Source organism: Bactrocera tryoni, unplaced genomic scaffold (genome assembly GCF_016617805.1).
Source record: "Bactrocera tryoni isolate S06 unplaced genomic scaffold, CSIRO_BtryS06_freeze2 scaffold_25, whole genome shotgun sequence".
In the NCBI taxonomy this organism is placed as follows: domain Eukaryota; kingdom Metazoa; phylum Arthropoda; class Insecta; order Diptera; family Tephritidae; genus Bactrocera; species Bactrocera tryoni.
Genome location: NW_024395977.1, coordinates 20,215,681 through 20,233,221, shown reverse-complemented (window position 1 = coordinate 20,233,221; position 17,541 = coordinate 20,215,681). Strand labels below are relative to the sequence as shown.

Below are 17,541 nucleotides of genomic sequence, written 5' to 3'. Positions count from 1 at the left end.
TTATTCTGATGGAGTCTTTTCTACGAATACGACGTACGATGTACGAAGTTTTGAAATATGTTTGACAGACGGCAGCGTTAAACCAGATTAATTGCATTTTTCGGGATTAATTCAGGAGTTACCACAGCTAACTCCATTACTGAATCCAGAAATAACTCTCAAAATTTTAGGGAGTTTGTGAGATTTTCGTTGGCAACATTGTTAAAAATGGCCAATTTTCATCTATTGTGAATGAAATACAAGCAACCCTGACAGCTGTTTATCAAATTCTCAATATAATATCAATAAAACTTCTATGTTGTGATGCAGTTTTAAAAATAATGTGTTGATATGTTTTTGTAATAAAAAATGGTTTGGTAAAAATTGGTCGGCTAACAACTGTAATGTTTATCTTCTATCAATTTTCATTGAAAATATTATAAAAAGGACAATGAGCTGTTTATGAGAGTTTCAAACTCGCATAGCTGCCGTCTGTCACCTACAAATTTGAAAATCGATGCATCTATAGAACAAATCTGAATTTATTCTAGTTTGAAATCACTGCATAAACAAAAACATATCTTACTCTTTTAACAAATACTGTATGAAACCAAGTTTTAAAAATGTGGAATATCATCCATGCATTCTGCATCGAAATCGAATTCGTTGCGGAAAGAATTTTCGATCGAAAATGTTCATGCGATCATTGATACCGTCGAAAACCTGCTTTACCATACCTTAAGCAAGCTGCGTTATCAACACATTTGACAAGTTTGAAAAATGAAATAAATTGTCTTAGTTTTTTAGTTCGTTTTTACAAATATTTAAAATGGATACAATTGCATTATATTTAAGTGATAGTGATGGTGAAAATAGTGTAAACATTCGTCGTGAGCGCAGAAATTTGAGGAATATTTCAAAAGACGTGCTGGAAATGGATGACTGTAAGTAAGTTGAAAGGTCGGATTTAGTATACCGTCCCAGGATTTCGGGGAAAAAATTGGTATGGTCGGATAGAGGAGTTTGAAATTAATTTGTTATTATTAAATAGTCATAATTCAACAATAATTCAAATGTATAATAAAAGCTATTTTTGCAATATATGATATAAAATAAATGTTTCAAACGAATTAGTGATGTGTTAGTGTATATAAAATTGAAAAATATAAGTGCAAAATTAATTTTAAATATAGACAAAATGTTATTAAAATATTGCAAATTTTAAATTTTAAACGCGAATATCTCTTAAACTATAAGCTTCCTGCGGCTATAACCATATATATCCTTGATTTGGATAATCTCCTCTATCCGACCATATCAATTTTATCCTTGAAATCGTGGGACGGTATACTAAATTCTTCCCAACTTGAATTATTTAAGCTAAAAAAAAACAACTTTTTATTTACATATGTACATATGTATGTATGTATGCATGTACATACGCAGTTTCGTCAAAGATTTTCGGATCAACAAAAGGGCATTTATATACATTTTGGGGGAATGCGAAAATAAATTTGGAAATGACAAAAGACAAGGTTCTCTTTCTCCAAAAATAAAACTTTCTGCATGTCTACGTTTCTTAGCCATAGGCAGTTATCAACATTGTTTTGGAAAGGACTTCAATATAAATATGGTCCAATCGACATTTTGTGTTGTATTAGGTGAAGTACTCAACATTCTTGAGTACATTCTATATTCAATATGGATTTCCATTGACATGACCGCCAGCGAGGAATTAGAAGCAAAAACATATTTTTTTGGAAAATCAAAAATTCCTGGTGTGACAATGGCAGTTGATGGAACTCACATAAAGATAATGGCACCGTCAAGAGATAAACATCTGTATTTTAACCGCAAAGGATTCTCAAGAATGAATGTTAGGCCTTTTCAAAATTAACTTTTCACTCAGTATTCTATATATACATAGTAAATGTTTTTCGTATGTAGGTGTGCGACCACAAGATGCAAATACGAAACGTTTGTGCTAAGTATCCCGGCAGTAGTCATGATTCTCACATATGGGATATGAGTGATTTGAATTTGTTGGTGTGTTTTTGTTTCTTCTCTCTAAATTACATGTTAAAAACTCAATTTAATGCGTTCTCAGGTATTTTTTTTTACATAAATACTTACAAATGCTTCATTTTTGCCAATTTACACAGTTTACTGATCAACGGATAGATTTCGACAAATATTTTCGATTTTGCGGTTTCAATGATTTCGAAATTAGCGCCATCTATTAGCCACGGAATGTATTTTATCGAGTCGGCAAGTAACTTCAACTGCTTCGAAAACTTAAGTTTCGGTACGGTTTCAATGATTTCAATGTAATAATTTTCAATCGAATTGTCAAGTTTTTCGATCGAAACGGATTCAATAATTAAAGCCAATAAAAACTCTTTATCCTGTTTCTCTACTTTCAATCTTATTATTGTCGATTCTGGTGCGGAGAAAAATTTAAAATTATTAAAGGACGAACATTACATTCACCTAAATTGACAGTTCGGTGTGGTTTTTGGTCTAGTGAAATCATCGGTCCGTACTTTCGAAATAACGCTGGTGACACCGTTACTGTCAATGAAAAGCATTTTATCGGTGATAACCTTTTGCTTTGCCGTCAATGCGATCTTGACTCAACGGTGCAAGGGGCCTCGAATAGAGGATCGGCCAGCAGTGCTCCCAGCTTTTCTGAGCAGCCCATTGCCCATTGAGCGAGTTAAGGAACGTATTCCTTATAATACTTGTAGTAATAAACTTCAAAACAACCTTTTGTTTCAGTAAACAGAATGCATCAAGACAACACTGAGTTGGAACAATTGAAATGCACTATCACTACAACAAACAATCCTAAGCAAACAAACATCAAAACAACCTTATCTTGGAACAATAGAAGTGCACTATAAGTACAACAAACAATAACAACCCAAATAGTTATTTACTAGTAAACAACTAGCATCTAAATAGTATATGTATGTAAGTAGCACTAAGATTTATGTAAACAAACCTAAACAAACAATATATGGTATTATTTCTAAACAAACTATCAACTAGTAATAAGTATCATATTAGTTAGTATAAATAGAAGTAAGAACCATGTAATAACTTAGTCTTAAGAGTAAAATAAAGAGTACACATTTCTGTGCAGCTCAAAATATATTCTTTTGACTCATTTTTACTTAATGTAAAAATTAACTCGCTCACAGCGAAGTATTTAGGGAACTTCGCTGCCTACTACAATAATCCGGATTAATTTGAATGAGAGCAACATACCCGAGTACTTATGCAAGAACTGATTGATTTTTGCAAGTTTGCGGATAGCGTGGTGCCCTTAGTCAGTTTTTGAAATTCATTCGCAAATTCCGAATGTTGAACAATTTTCTAAAAACTTAAGTGTAATATGTCAGAAGTCTGATAATAAATATGCGATCACCCTAAGTAATTTTTGATTAGAAGAAAATTTTTTCGATAAGGTTCGATATTGTATTATTTTTCACATTTATAGCTAGTGTGAAAGTATTTTTTTCTTCTCTAATGCGTCGTCATCTAGGGAGAGATGGTAGTAAGTGTTAATTGGCCATAAAGCGTGGTCTTCTAGGAGGAACTGTGGATCGCCAAACCATATTGAATTACTCAATTCATCCCTGTTGCAACCCCGAGATACTTGGTCCGCAAAATTTTGCTTTGTTTTCACATGTCGCTATTGTATTTTGACAGTTAGTTCTTGGATTTCGGACACTATTTGCAACAACGGTTTGCAATGAAGATGGATGCAATATGATTTCTAAGTTTGTCCAAAATGTAATTTTCTCGAATCGTCGACTCAACATTGGCGCAACTCATGACTTTGTCTCCAACGGAGCCACTTTAGGCTTTGTAGTAAGTAGCATACGTTTGATACCACTAGCAGATTGGTTTCGCATGTATGTATACGCAGCATCCGTACACTCTTATTGAGTGTTATTGATTTAAGCGTCGAAAAAGTTATGTATTTGGCAGATGCTAATTGACCTGCAGTATGTTGGCTTTGAAATTCTGCTAGTTTCAAAGCGCAATGGAAACGACTCACTCCAATCAAAAAGGTTTCGAAAACGCGAGCAGAGACTAACAATATGTATCGTTTAGTGGCTCGCTGATCATTAAAATTGTCATACAAAACAAATCCTAATTCGGCAATCAATGGATTCCTATAATTTGAGTTGAGTTTTTGCCATTGAAGCTTAATGTTTTTTCGGGGCATCTACTGTTCGAAAATCACTTCGTTAAGGAGAATCCGGCTGAGTTTTATAATTTAATTACTTCACTTTTTAAAAGATCTAGAGGCTCAATATTTTCAGATCCTGCTAATAGGTTATCAACATAAAAGTCTCTTTTAATAGCCAATGAACTGAGTGGGTACTTAGTTGTATTGGCATCGCTAAGCATTTGTAATCACCGAGTTGCGAGAAAGGGTGCAGGAGCAGTGCTGTAAGTAACGGTGTTAAGTCGAAAAAACTGAATTTGCTCTGAGGGATACACTCCACACAATGACAATTTCTGTCTTCTTCTTACATGATTATTTAGCAGAACATTTTAGTAATGTCTGGCGTTAAAGTGTTCTTTTGTTAGCGAAAACGAAGAAGAATTCTTCCGGGATGGTTCGGCCTACCATCCAAAGTGCATGTAAAGAAATATATGAAGAAATACGGATCGACGCATCAAAGACAATCCGAAATTTTGTTGTTGTGCCTTCAGCCTCAAAACGCATTGATGCGGAATGATATAGGGTGGCACACTCGGGATATTATTATTTGTTGGACTCATGTGACGCAGCGCTTTATACTCGTTCATAAATCGTACATATATTCTTGACTCTTTCAACGTTCTCCTCTCCAGGGCTTAAAACCGGTGTACTGCGTTTTCATAGTAGTGACCGAGTAACTTACGGTCATCGTTAAAGGGCATTCTAACTTGAAGCCTTCCTGAAAAATATACTTTAGTTTAATTGACGAAAATTTGTTCACACTCGTTTTGTTCTGGTGTGAATGTTGTCATTTGCTTCTGAATGAAGTTCCTCCAGAGCCCAGAATTTTTTTGTGATAATTTGATTAAAAAAATTTTTGTGAATTTGATTAATTGCGGCGTGGTGGCGTGGCGGGGGTTGAAAATAAGGGTGTGCCCTTCCTGACACGATTCCAACACTTTATGTGATCCGACAAAAAAAAAAAATTTGAATCAGTACAAATGCCGCTATCGTCTGAACTAGGATATTTTTTGCCCGTTTTTTGGCAAAGATCAAAATTTTTTAAAAATAGTAAAAATCAAATTTTTTTAATAATCCTAGTTCCAACCATAGAGAGATATATAAAGAAGGTCCACACCAAATTTCAAGTTAATCGGTTAATTAGAACTTTAGAAATCACGTCAGAAGTGTTGAAAATAGTAGTTTCGAGAAAAACGCGATTAAAGATTTGAGTCTAACTGCAGGCAGTTGCACGCTGCGTCACTAAAATAGCTATAAGTCGGTAAATAATAGGAATTTTAAAAATGCCTTAGGGGAATATATTCTTAACCCTCCGATGTTCGGTGCCTTATGATGCGGTAAGTGCATCATAAGGGTCTGCCCAGACCCATAAAAAAAATGTAAGAAATACGGTTTTAAAAATAATTTTATTTATTTATTTGAACGGATTAGTATTAATTATGAAGGGAAATTGGGTTTACAACTATATAGTTGCATGGAATGTTCATTAAGACATATGGGTCGATTACATTTGCTGCAGTTATAACGAGTTTTACGTCGCTTTTTCGAAGAAGAAGCAGCACAATGGTAGCACGATGACCGTTTTGAAGCAACTTGAGCATATGATTGTTGCTGTGTTGCATCTGATGTCGATGGACAAGATTCCGGTACCTAAAAGTAGCGAAATAATTTATTTTAAATTAGTAAATATGAATACATGCATACACATATCTTTATACGCGGAGATATATGTAGGTGTGTATATAATTCATACTCACCTTGATATTGAAAAGATTCATTGCTTGTCTTATATGAGCAAACCTCCATACTAAGGTTAGTCGCCCGTTTCGTCATATGTGGAATAACTAGCTGCCGTGCCAATTCAATGATAAATGAGCGCCTCTTATCACTCTGCTTTGCCGGATTCAGCTCGTCATAGATGATGAATGAGGCCAAACCGGCAATATCCAGCATATTATAAAACATTGCCAGTGGCCAACGGTTTGTCGAGCGTTTGCACGAATAGCCAGTCAACATTTGATCCATTGTAGCTACCCCCGCTTTAAATTTATTGTAGTCCAAAATTTAATCTGGCTTGAATCCTTTCAATGGATCGGTGCTTTGACGGTAATGGGCAGTGGATAACATAATTACTGGCTTTTTCGGCTTTGCCATATACGAGCACAGACCGATATTATTATTGTGATAACAAAATAAAGTGCTTTTAACATCACGCTTCGGGTTAAGCAATTCATGCGGAATGAAGGTCTTATTTTTTCTTACGGTACCGACAAAAGCCACTCTACGATTCATCAACATTTCTGCCAAGTTGTATGTTGAAAAAAAATTGTCAGCATAAACAGTCCTACCGCTGTCCATATAATTTTGTATCAATTTCATGACGACCCGTTCACCTTGATTCGTTTCTCGCTGGCCACCTGGTGGTTTTCCAGTATAAATTATACTTTTCAAAGGGTAGTTTGAAACAGAGTCACAAATCCACTACACTTTCATGCCATATTTTGCCGGCTTACTCGGAATATATTGGGTGAATCGAGTGCGCCCACGATATGGAAATAACTGTTCATCGACGGTTACATGACAATCCGGAGTGTATGCTTTCTCTAAATTGGCCATCAGCATGAGCTATACATCGTCCAGGGCAGCAGTTTTGCTTTGCTTCAACCTCTCAGCACGAGTACCACTGTTACCGAAACGGATGAAAGTAGTTAAGCTCTTGAACCGATTCAATGACATAGTTGCCTTATAAATTGGCATATTGTAGCTGGCCCACAATTCTTTCGCTGGCTGAAAATTCGAGTGGAATACACCAGCAATAAGTAGCATCCCAAAAAAAGCATACATTTCGTCTTCGTCAGTCATTACCCAAGAACGCTGTTTATTACTGGGATGCTTTTCATTCCATAGACGAAACGCTTCAACGGCTTTTCTGTTGGTTTCCCGCACAATGATACTTACGATTTCAGGAGACAGCAATAGCTTGAAAAGAGCTTTATGACTCGGTGACGCTCCTCGTAGTGGCCCTTTACGAGTAAAAGTTGTAACATTGTGACAACGAGGCCTTCCAGGTGGTGGAGGATTTGAATTCCACATTCTACCATCTTTCGACCTGTATATAAGGCCCTGGGTAATAGATGTGCTGCATGATTCCATTGTAGTTGAAGCCTCAAGGGCGATAGCTTCTCTATACAAATCCTCAATATCATCGTGGTTTTCAGCCAGAACAGCCTCTAACTCGATTTCCTGTTCTATATCTGATGCTTCACCGAAGTCATCTTCATCTGGAAAATATTCATCATCTTCTACGTCGCCACTTGTTTCAAATGGATCGGACTCCTGTCTCATAATTTCTTCAATTTGTGCCTGAAGTCGCTGACGTTCTTCCGAACTCACATTTGCTGCGCTTAGCTTACGAAGCAAACGCGTCAACACATCAACTTCATCCATATTTACTTGTTCCATTTTATTAAAAAGAAACACTTCCCACTAATTAAAAAACACGTGTTCACTTCAATTGTCAAATATCAACTAAAAAATTATCTCTGCCGCTGCCTCCGCTAACAGTTTAGTTGTTTACACCTAACGGTTAACCAATTTACATGAGAAGCTTATATGGGTCTGCACAGACCCATGTGAGCTTAATAAACGAAATTAGTTTAAAATTATTATTTTTACAACAAATATAGCAAAAATCTTAATTTTGCTACTTCATTGTGTTTAGCACACTACATTTTAGGAAGTCATGGACTAAGAAGCCTCAGATATTAAAAATAAAAGATCTACATACATTTAAAGATCGAATGGGTCTGGCCAGACCTATATGAACATCGGAGGGTTAAAGGTGCAGTCTTTAAGAATATGCAAAAAAAAATCGATTTTTTCAAAATTCTAGACTAGAATACCCCCTTAACAGACGCACTTAATTTGGCCCTGACTTTCGTATTTGAATTTCCAATTCCTATACTATTTAAAGTCCTATTTTGCCGTCGAATGCGCAGCTTTCATTAAAGCTCTTGCGGGCAAGTATTGGCTGGATGTGATAAGAATAACTGCTACTGCCAACATTACCCGATCAGGCACACCTGTTGTATGCATTGCGTGTGTAGCAGTGATCTGCAGTGAATGAGTTAAACACAACTTTGAGCCACTTGCGAAAAATTGAGTATGAAGCAAGCAAATTATTCACGGAATGAGTATAAGTGTGAATACTGCTCACTTACAATTATGAGAGAGAGAGTTTTGGCTTGTGAGCTGCTTAGCTTGTATGAAGCATATATTCACAAGTGTTTGCTTATGAGCTCACAATACTTATGAATCTTTGCTTAGGATTCTCTGACATTCATGAATACAAAACACTTGTGAATATACGAAGAAGCTCAATTGTGCACAAGCCACTTGAGCCGTAACGCTATGAACCAAAGGCTAAGAAATCCATTACGAAATTAGTAAGAGTTACTATTATATTATTGTATAACAAGGATTTTGTAACTGGTTCTAATAATGACTAGATATAATGAAATAAAAAACTGGATTTTCATATTTTGTGTTAATTTTCTCTATTAATAAAAAAAATCACATATACATACATACTTACATTATTATGTTATCACTTATAATATTACATTTTATTTTATAAAATGATAATTCAGTTCCTTTCAATGGAATTAAAATTAAAAATAAAAATCACGTCAGTTTAATGGTATAAAAATTACATGAATTATTATCAAAAAACTAAATAACAAACTTCAGTTAATTTCGGTAAAAAATAAAAATAATAAGCATAAAATTTACTTCAAGATTTATGGACATACATAAGATTCAACTCCAAAGATACAAGTATATATTATAAATATAGCTTCTAAATATATATGTATTAAGATTGAGGTATTGCACAAAATTACTTCTTAATATCACTGTATATTTTTGTTTTTTAAGTTTCTAAGGTCTTATTGCCATATTAGTTAGTCTTAAATATTAAATTCAGGAATATTATTTTATCTACGGTTTTGGGTGCAAGTCGATTTCTTTTATCAGTTATTAAATTGCCTGCCAAGGAAAATACACGTTCAGACGCCGCACTACTTGCAGGTATAGTTAATATTTTAAGTGCAAGTTTTGATATGCGTGGTAAGTTAGCTTTATGTTGCTTCCACCATTGAATTGCGTCGAAGTCATTATCAAATTGTATTCTTTCTGTAAAATATCGATCTATCTCATCTTCGATACGTTCCTGCGCGCCCATGTTTGAAATATTTGGAAAAAAGAAGTTCAGGTCATTTGCAGGTGAAGACGTATTTCATGTTGAAGTAATTGGTGAAGATGGAATTTGTGATAAGAAACAAAGAAGTTTCAGTTTTGTAGTTTTTACGAAGTCAATAGACTCACTCGTTCCTTTTAAAACCCCTACGCGTAGGTATAAACTTCAGGGACTCATCTACCTAAGCTCTTCATTTTCTAAAATGTAAGATAAAGCTTTGCATTTAGGCTTAAGAAATAATTGAATAAAAGGATAAGAAACAAAGAAGTTTCAGTTTTGTAGTTTTTACGAAGTCAATAGACTCACTCGTTCCTTTTAAAACCCCTCCGCGTAGGTATAAACTTCAGTGACTCATCTACCTAAGCTCTCCAATTTCTAGAATGTAAGATGAAGCTTAAGAAAATAATTCAATAAAAGGATAATAAACAAAGAAGTTTCAGTTTTGTCGTCACTGCAATCGCGCGTTTCGTTCATTTTAAAAGCCCTCCGCGTAGTTATAAAATATATTTTGAATAGGCACGGAATTTGTGAATGTATTCATGAATAAACAATGAGCCACTTATTAGTGAATGTATTCATGAGCCTTTCAACTCATCTAATGGTAAGCAACGAATAGCTCAAACAATTGTATGCAGAGAAGCAAGCCAAGCCAAGTGTGAGCGATAAGTGATTGTGAGACATATTCACACTCATTATTACACAAGGAAGCCATGTGATTGTGAGAAGATAATATTTTTAGTGAGAGCAAGTGTGAGTTAATATTGGGGGTGATTCATGAATATGAGAGTGTATTCATAAGCCAAGTATTCACTGCTGATCACTGGTGTGTAGTTGTTAATTACAGATGAGGTTCAGCAGCAAAAAAACGGGATATTGGTGCGCGGCATCGATCCGCTCTTCACTTGGATACCGTATGCCCCTTTCGCAAACAATTAATGCATACATAAGTGCACCGATTTGACAAGCTCAAATCTCTGTTGCACAGAGAGAGTTTTGAAAGTGGGACAGGCTGTTAAATAGTGGTCCTTTGGTTTACACTGCTGGCACGTCGGCTGTTTGTATTTGCAGCAACTAAAACTGATTTCGTTGCATTCATGTGAGGCGACTTCACGTGACTCGCGCTGGCTGCCTAAGGTTCTTTCTGATGATAGGTGCTGGTACCGTCTAAGGTGGCTTCACAATCCTTTTACAATGGTAGCTTGTCGTAATCCAGCCGTTCTTCTCACTTTGATCGGGTGGCAGTGTCAACCTTTGTCACGACTATGTGTATGGTTATCGTATTTGTAGTTCGTTTCTCATCGTCCAGTAATAGCAATGGGTTATACGCAGCCGGCACTTCATCGCGCGCCTAAGCTCATCGCTTGGGAATATTTGGCAGCTCAAAAGATTTGAAATTATATTGAAAAATATCAAACATTTATTATCGTAAACTTATTTGAGTCTTGCGAACGCCTTCGGATAATTTGCCTCCGACAAAAACATAATTCATTTTTCAATATCTGGGATATTTGGATCATAGGAATCAAACTCCCAAACAAACTGTTGAAATTTTTAAATTCCGAATATTCTCCCTTGAATTTGGAAGATTTCTTTTAGGCAGCAATAGACATTAGGGGTATTCTCTTGCTCTTTCAAAACTCTTCCACGGTGCAAGAATTGTAAATTTTTCCATCTAATACAACGGCACAACAACAAACACACGCAATAAATATTTGTAAGGGCTGTAAAATATGTCAGACCAAAACCCATGTTTATTTGCGTGCAATGTCACGCAAAAACATAATTGCAACCCTGTTTTAGCTGTCATTTTACTTAAATATATATTTTAACGTTAAAATGTTGAGGTAGGTAAATTTTAAATAGATTTTATAATTTCTATCAAAATTATAAAGATTTCTTACAGTTTTTTTTGTTTAAAATGAATGCAGAAGGTGCGCCAATTCGCAATAACCATGCAAAATAATCATTTACATTAAATTGATCGAATCAGCCGTTCATTTATCACGGTTGAATAAAAACATCGATGCATCGAAAATATCACTTTTGTCGAAAGTAATAAAAAATTGCTTTAAAAACATTATGGGGCATCTCGCCAGGTAAAAATGTAGTTTATACTAACTGTATTGCTGTACGTATTGCCTGTGGATACTCCATATTGCTTATAGAGTACAATAGGGCAAATATGCAAGACCATTTGCTCCAGATTGTGAATTGCCCTAATTCATATATGGCATACTATATTAAAAGCAATGAACTGTCACTTGACAGATCAGTTATTATTTCTATGAAAATTTCGAAGAGGCAACACATCCCATTTTACATTTTTCAAAGAAATTAATATTTAGTTTAATATTGTTAATTTGCAGAAAAATTATACAAAATGGATTGGCGAATTAGCGAAATCTTACATTTAATAAACTTATACAAGCATAAATCAAAAAATTATTGCTCATATTAAATTTATTATTTTAATTGGTATATAAAATTTATGCTACAATTATTATAGTCCGAAAATATGAAATCTTTTTTTTCACGAAAAAGCTTTTGTCTGTCGAGATGCGGGTTAAAACTGAAACTTAAGTTACACTTGTTTATTTGCATATGTTTACGAAATATTTGTTATACTCCGGACAGGGTATATTAAGTGTGCCAGGAAGTTTGTAACAGCCAGAACGAAGCGTCGGAGACCCTATAGAGTATATACATATACTATACATATAAATGATCAGTATGTTGAGCTGAGTCGATTTCTGTCTCTGTCTGTATATAAACGAACTAGTCCCTCAGTTTTTAGGATATCGTTTTGAAATTTTGCAAACGTCATTTTCTCTTCAAGAAGGTGCTCATTTGTCGGAACTGCCGATGTTGGACCACTATAACATATAGCTGCCATACAAACTGAACGATCGGAATCAAGTTCTTTCACATTTGACAATGTATCTTCACAAAAGTTTTTTGTTTCAATATCTTTTTATTTATTGTATTTTTGTTTTAAAAGCCTAACATTAAATTAGTAAAATTTTAGATCTACATATTCAAAAACTTGACAAGCTCAAGCAAGTGATTGAGCTGTTTTGGTGATGTTGCTCCTTAGTGGCGTGTTTGATCGCAGGAATATACCAAAGTATTAGCCAAGGGGTTTGGGTGATCTCGGAGTTTAGATATATATTTAATTCTGCTGTCTTCTACTTCTTTCTTTACCATAGAAATACCGAGGTCTTTATGGATATTTTCATTATGCATGTACCATGGCGAGCACGTGATTGTTCTAAATATTTTTGATTGGAACCTTTGTATTATGTCTATATTATTTGCACCGGTCGTACCCCACAGTTGAATGCCATACATCCAAATCGGCTTTATAACCGCATTATATAAAAGCACTTTGTTGTCTAGGCTAAGTTTGGAGTATTTATTTAAAAGCTAATTTAAATTTGCTCTTATCTTCATGCAAGTTATTTTACTAGATATATGTTTTCTTCACGTAAGTCTTCTATCTAGGGGAATACCAAGATAAGTTACTTCATTCGCTTGGGGTACTAAAATATTGTTAATTTTTACTGCTGGACACATTTTTGGTCTAGGTCACTTTTGTTCATTCACATTTATACGCCAGTTGGCTAGCCATTCTTGGACAAACCTTAAGTGTTCGGCTAATATTAGTGATGCTATTTATTATGTTACGGCTCACTATAGCTGTATCGTCCGCAAAAGTTGTAGTTAATACATTGTTAGCGGTTGGAAAATCTGCTGTATATATGATGTATAGTGTTGGGCCTAAAACACTGCCCTGTGGTACACCAGCCTTTATCTTTCGTTCATCAGATATGAAACCTCCTACTTTTACCATAATTTTTCTATTTTTTAAATAAGACTCCAATGTTTTATACAATTCTAAAGGTATAATGTGTTTAATCTTATATAAAAGGCCTTCATGCCACACCTTATCAAACGCCTGAGCCACGTCTAGAAATATAGCTGAACAGTACTCTCTGTGCTCAAATGCTTTTCTTATTTCGTTATGTTGTATGGTTCATGTATTGAATTATGTAATTGGGTACTTGTTTTTAGAGATAGATACATATATCATCATATACTATACATATTTTTTACGGTAATTATAACGGTAGTACTTAGGATTAAACGGATCAATTTTAATAATAAATTTTTTTTATTTTATTTTATTTTATGCGTTTGATTTCGCGGAGTTTGTGTAATCAGTTATTCGGTGGTCGGAAGGAAGCACAATTTTACCAACGGTCGAGTTAGTATGCCAGTTTGTGTTTGTACATCTACCACTATAATGTGACCATCTCGTCCCCGATGTACCTTTTCAATGCTGCCGAGTCGCCATTCGGTTGGGGGAAGGCATTCTTCCTGTATGATGACGCATTCGCCTGTACTGGGTTCCTTCTGGATCGTTTTCCATGGATATCTCTTATGGAGATCTTTAAGATAGTCCTCCTTCCATCTGTGGCTGAATTCATGATGGAGAATCTTGATTCTTTCCCATCGATTTATTAAAGTGAGTGAGTCTCCTTCTGTCTCAGGTATGGCGAGAAGAGGAGCTTCTCTGAGGAAGTGTCCGGGTGTAAGAGCTGTGAAATCGGAGGGATCTTGCGAGAGGGGTGATATAGGTCTTGAATTTAATACGGCTTCGGTACGAGTGAGTAGTGTAGTAAACTTCTCATAATTGAATTTATGATTACCAGCCGTTTTCTTTAAATGGGACTTAAAGCTTTTTACTGCTGATTCCCAAAGTCCGCCCATATGTGGAGAACATGGAGGTATAAATTGCCAATCGATCCCTTGGGGTGCATATTTGTTAACTATTTCAGGGGAGACTTCTTTCATGAAGTTTATAAACTCCTTCTCTGTTGCTCTTTGGGCTCCGACAAGGTTTTTCCCATTATCGCTCATTATTTTTGAAGGAAATCCGCGTGGTCCGACAAAGCGTGCAAATGCTGATGAAAGGTCCAGCAAAATCAACCACAATAATAGTAAAGGGTAGAGCATAATTGCAGCGTTCAGGTGGTAATGCTGCCATGATCTGCGTACGCATTTTGTGTTTGTACATGGTACATGGTTTACACATGAAAATCGTCCTTTTGATTTGTGGCTTTAGTCGCGGTATATATAATTCTTGACGGACCATTTGTTGCAGAGAGCTTCCCTTTTCGAGTGGTCGTCTTTCGACCAACTTTGCTTTCTCTTGACTGAAATAGCGAGTTTGGGTGTAGGTGATGAGACTAACTTTGGCATGTTGCAAATCGGAATGCGTTAGTTGTACGCAAGGATCATTTGATGCTCCTTTCATTTTTTGTTTAAGTCTTTGAATGAATTGGTTCATATAAGCGACTACCCTTAGTGCTCTAGGAAATGATGAAAATCTGTGGAGAATATCATCCTCTTCTGGTGTGACATGAAAATTTTCTATTTTCCGACTTTCCGGAGGTATGATATTCCGAGCAGGAGACTTAGGCCAGAATTCTGGGGATTCTGTTAGCCATGTGGGACCGTTGCACCAGAGTGTAGTGCTGGTGAGGTGCAGTGGCTTGCAGCCTCTTGTCCCAAGATCTGCTGGGTTATCTGCACTTGCAACATGTTGCCATTTTGCTCGGCCAATTAAGTCTAATATTTGAGATATGCGGCTAGATACATAGGTCTGCCAGGTATAGGGTGGTTTTTCTAACCATACTAAAACTATTTCTTAATCTGGCCAAAGATACGTTTTATGATTTTTTAATTTGAGTTGAGTTTGGACAACTGACACTAGTTTTGCTAACAGAAGATTGCAGATATTGACTCAACTGTATATGAGAATTGATCTGTTATCGCATTGCATTGAATACTTAGGGTTTTTGTTGTACTGACCTTTTCAAATTCAATAAAACTTGTATCTAATAAGTCTTCCTTTTTTATGTTTTTTTATTATTTCAGGATGATTTGATGTAATTTTCTTTTAGGGAAACCACGCTGAATTTAGTACTTTGATCACTTGAGATAGTGATTCGCACGCTAATGAGATACTGTTGCAGCCTGATCGAATGTCGTCAACGTATATTTGTGTTTGTAACACAGAACTTGCTAAAAGAAAATTTGTTTCACACGTTTTTTTTCATTCATGCAGTGTCCTGATCGCCAAATAGGGTGCGCAATTGATGCCAAAGGTGACGGTTTTAAGTTTGTAGTCGCTGATTGGACTATTACTTGATTTGCGGAAGACTATACGCAGGAAATCTTGGTCATCTTCATGTACTAGAATTTGACTGTACATTTTTTTCTCCATCCTCATTGAAAACGTTTTTAAACATGCGCCAATCTAGAATTAGCAACATGAGATCAGGTTGTAATGTTGGCCCTGTGTATAGTTTATCATTGAGTGATTTGCCTGAGCTCGTACTCTTTGAGTCATTGAAAACCACAGGTCTTATTACCTCATGATGTGGAAGATAAAATGATAAATATCTACCTTTAGGCACTTTTTCATATGGTACAGCTGCTTCCATATGATTCAGGTCAAGATATTCTTCCATCACATTATCATATGTGCCCACTTTTCTTTATCAGGCTTTTTTCCAGGCTTAGAAATTGCTGGACTGCTGATATTCTAGAGTGGCCTAGAGCTACGGTTTCAGGAAAAGTTGGTTTGAATGGTAGTCGCACAACATAACGACCTTGTTCGTTTCGTGTTGTTGTGGACTTGTAATAGGCTTCGCATGCCTGGTATTCTTCTGAAATTTGGGTGATTTGGGGTTATTCTTCTATTTCCCAGAATTTTTAAGTTGGTTATTTAAAAACTCGTTTGAGATATTTTCCACTTGTGTGGTGAAAGAATTGATTTTTTCAGGGACTTGGCCACTTATAATCCACCCAAAGATTGTATTTTGGGCTAACAATTTATTGGAGATTTTCTCTATACCTTCAAAAATTATTTGAGGTATTAAGTCACTGCCCAATAATATGTCGATTTGTGATGGAGTATGACAATTGGGATCTGCTAATTTGAGATGTGAGCATTTTTTCCGGTGTATTTTATTTACTTCATAGCTTGGAAGCAAATTTGTAAGTTGCGGTAGAACGATGGCTTGTGCATCTATTCTAATATCCGCATTTGGAGATACTATGGTAATTGGGCATATTTTGTTCGAATTTTGGATAATTCTTCCGCACATTCCCGAAATTTGGAAATTTGAATGTTTTATTGGCAATTTGAGTCGATTTTGAGCCTTTGATGATATAAAGGATCTTTGAGATCCTTGATCTATTAGTGCTCTTAGTCTGAATAAATCACCCTTATGTTCTATGGTGATGACCGCAGTGGGATTTGCTTTAATCTTCTGAATGAAGCGCTTGAATTTTTGCTGCTTTAGAGCAACATGGTTGTTCTTCCCTTTTTTCGGGATTTGAGGTTTCGGGACTACTTGATATAGTTGCAGCGACTAACACCGTAGTTTTTTGAAATTGATTTTGCTTCATATTTTGAAAGTTGGTAATATGAAGCAGTGAGTGATGTCTTCGTTGACAGTACACAAAATTAAATTTGCTTTCACAGTCTTTTGTCGTATGAGCATTCGACCGATAGTTGATGCAAAGTTTATGTTGTCTGACAAGATTGTTTCTGTCAGAAACGGATAACTTTTTAAATTTCTCGCAAGATCTTATGTTATGACCTCCCTTACAAATTTCACATAATGTTTGCCATTTATTTGTTTGGTTTGACACGAAGGTGAGACTTCTATTAACGTGTCTATTGTATTGCATATTATTGCTGGCTTGAGGTTTGAACAAGTTTTTACTTTAGTCATTTTGATGACTTTTTAGATTTATATTTTTGTTGTCAATTCGCTCAGCTATCTCGTATTGAGCAGTGAGGAATGCTTTCATTTGTTCCCATGTGGGCATTTTTTTTCTTTCCACAAGTGATTGTTCCCATCGTAGTAACGCAGCATCAGGGAGTGTTTCTGCATAAATAGTTACTATGATGGGGTCTCATGATTCTGTGGAGATATTTTGTGTTTTTAATACAGATATGCAATTAGTCACTTTCGAGTATAAACTTTAA

The 17,541-nt window shown here is 35.6% G+C and overlaps 1 protein-coding gene across 1 annotated transcript; it reads right to left on the bottom strand.

Moving 5' to 3' along the window:
• Window positions 1–6,715: 6,715 nt before the first annotated feature.
• Window positions 6,716–7,681, bottom strand: LOC120780790. The gene is made up of 2 exons (XM_040113039.1): window positions 7,085–7,681; window positions 6,716–7,006 (listed from the first exon to the last, which is right to left on the bottom strand). Exons 1-2 carry the CDS (start codon window positions 7,679–7,681, stop codon window positions 6,845–6,847), a joined length of 759 nt encoding a protein of 252 aa, XP_039968973.1. The 3' UTR covers window positions 6,716–6,844.
• Window positions 7,682–17,541: the final 9,860 nt, after the last annotated feature.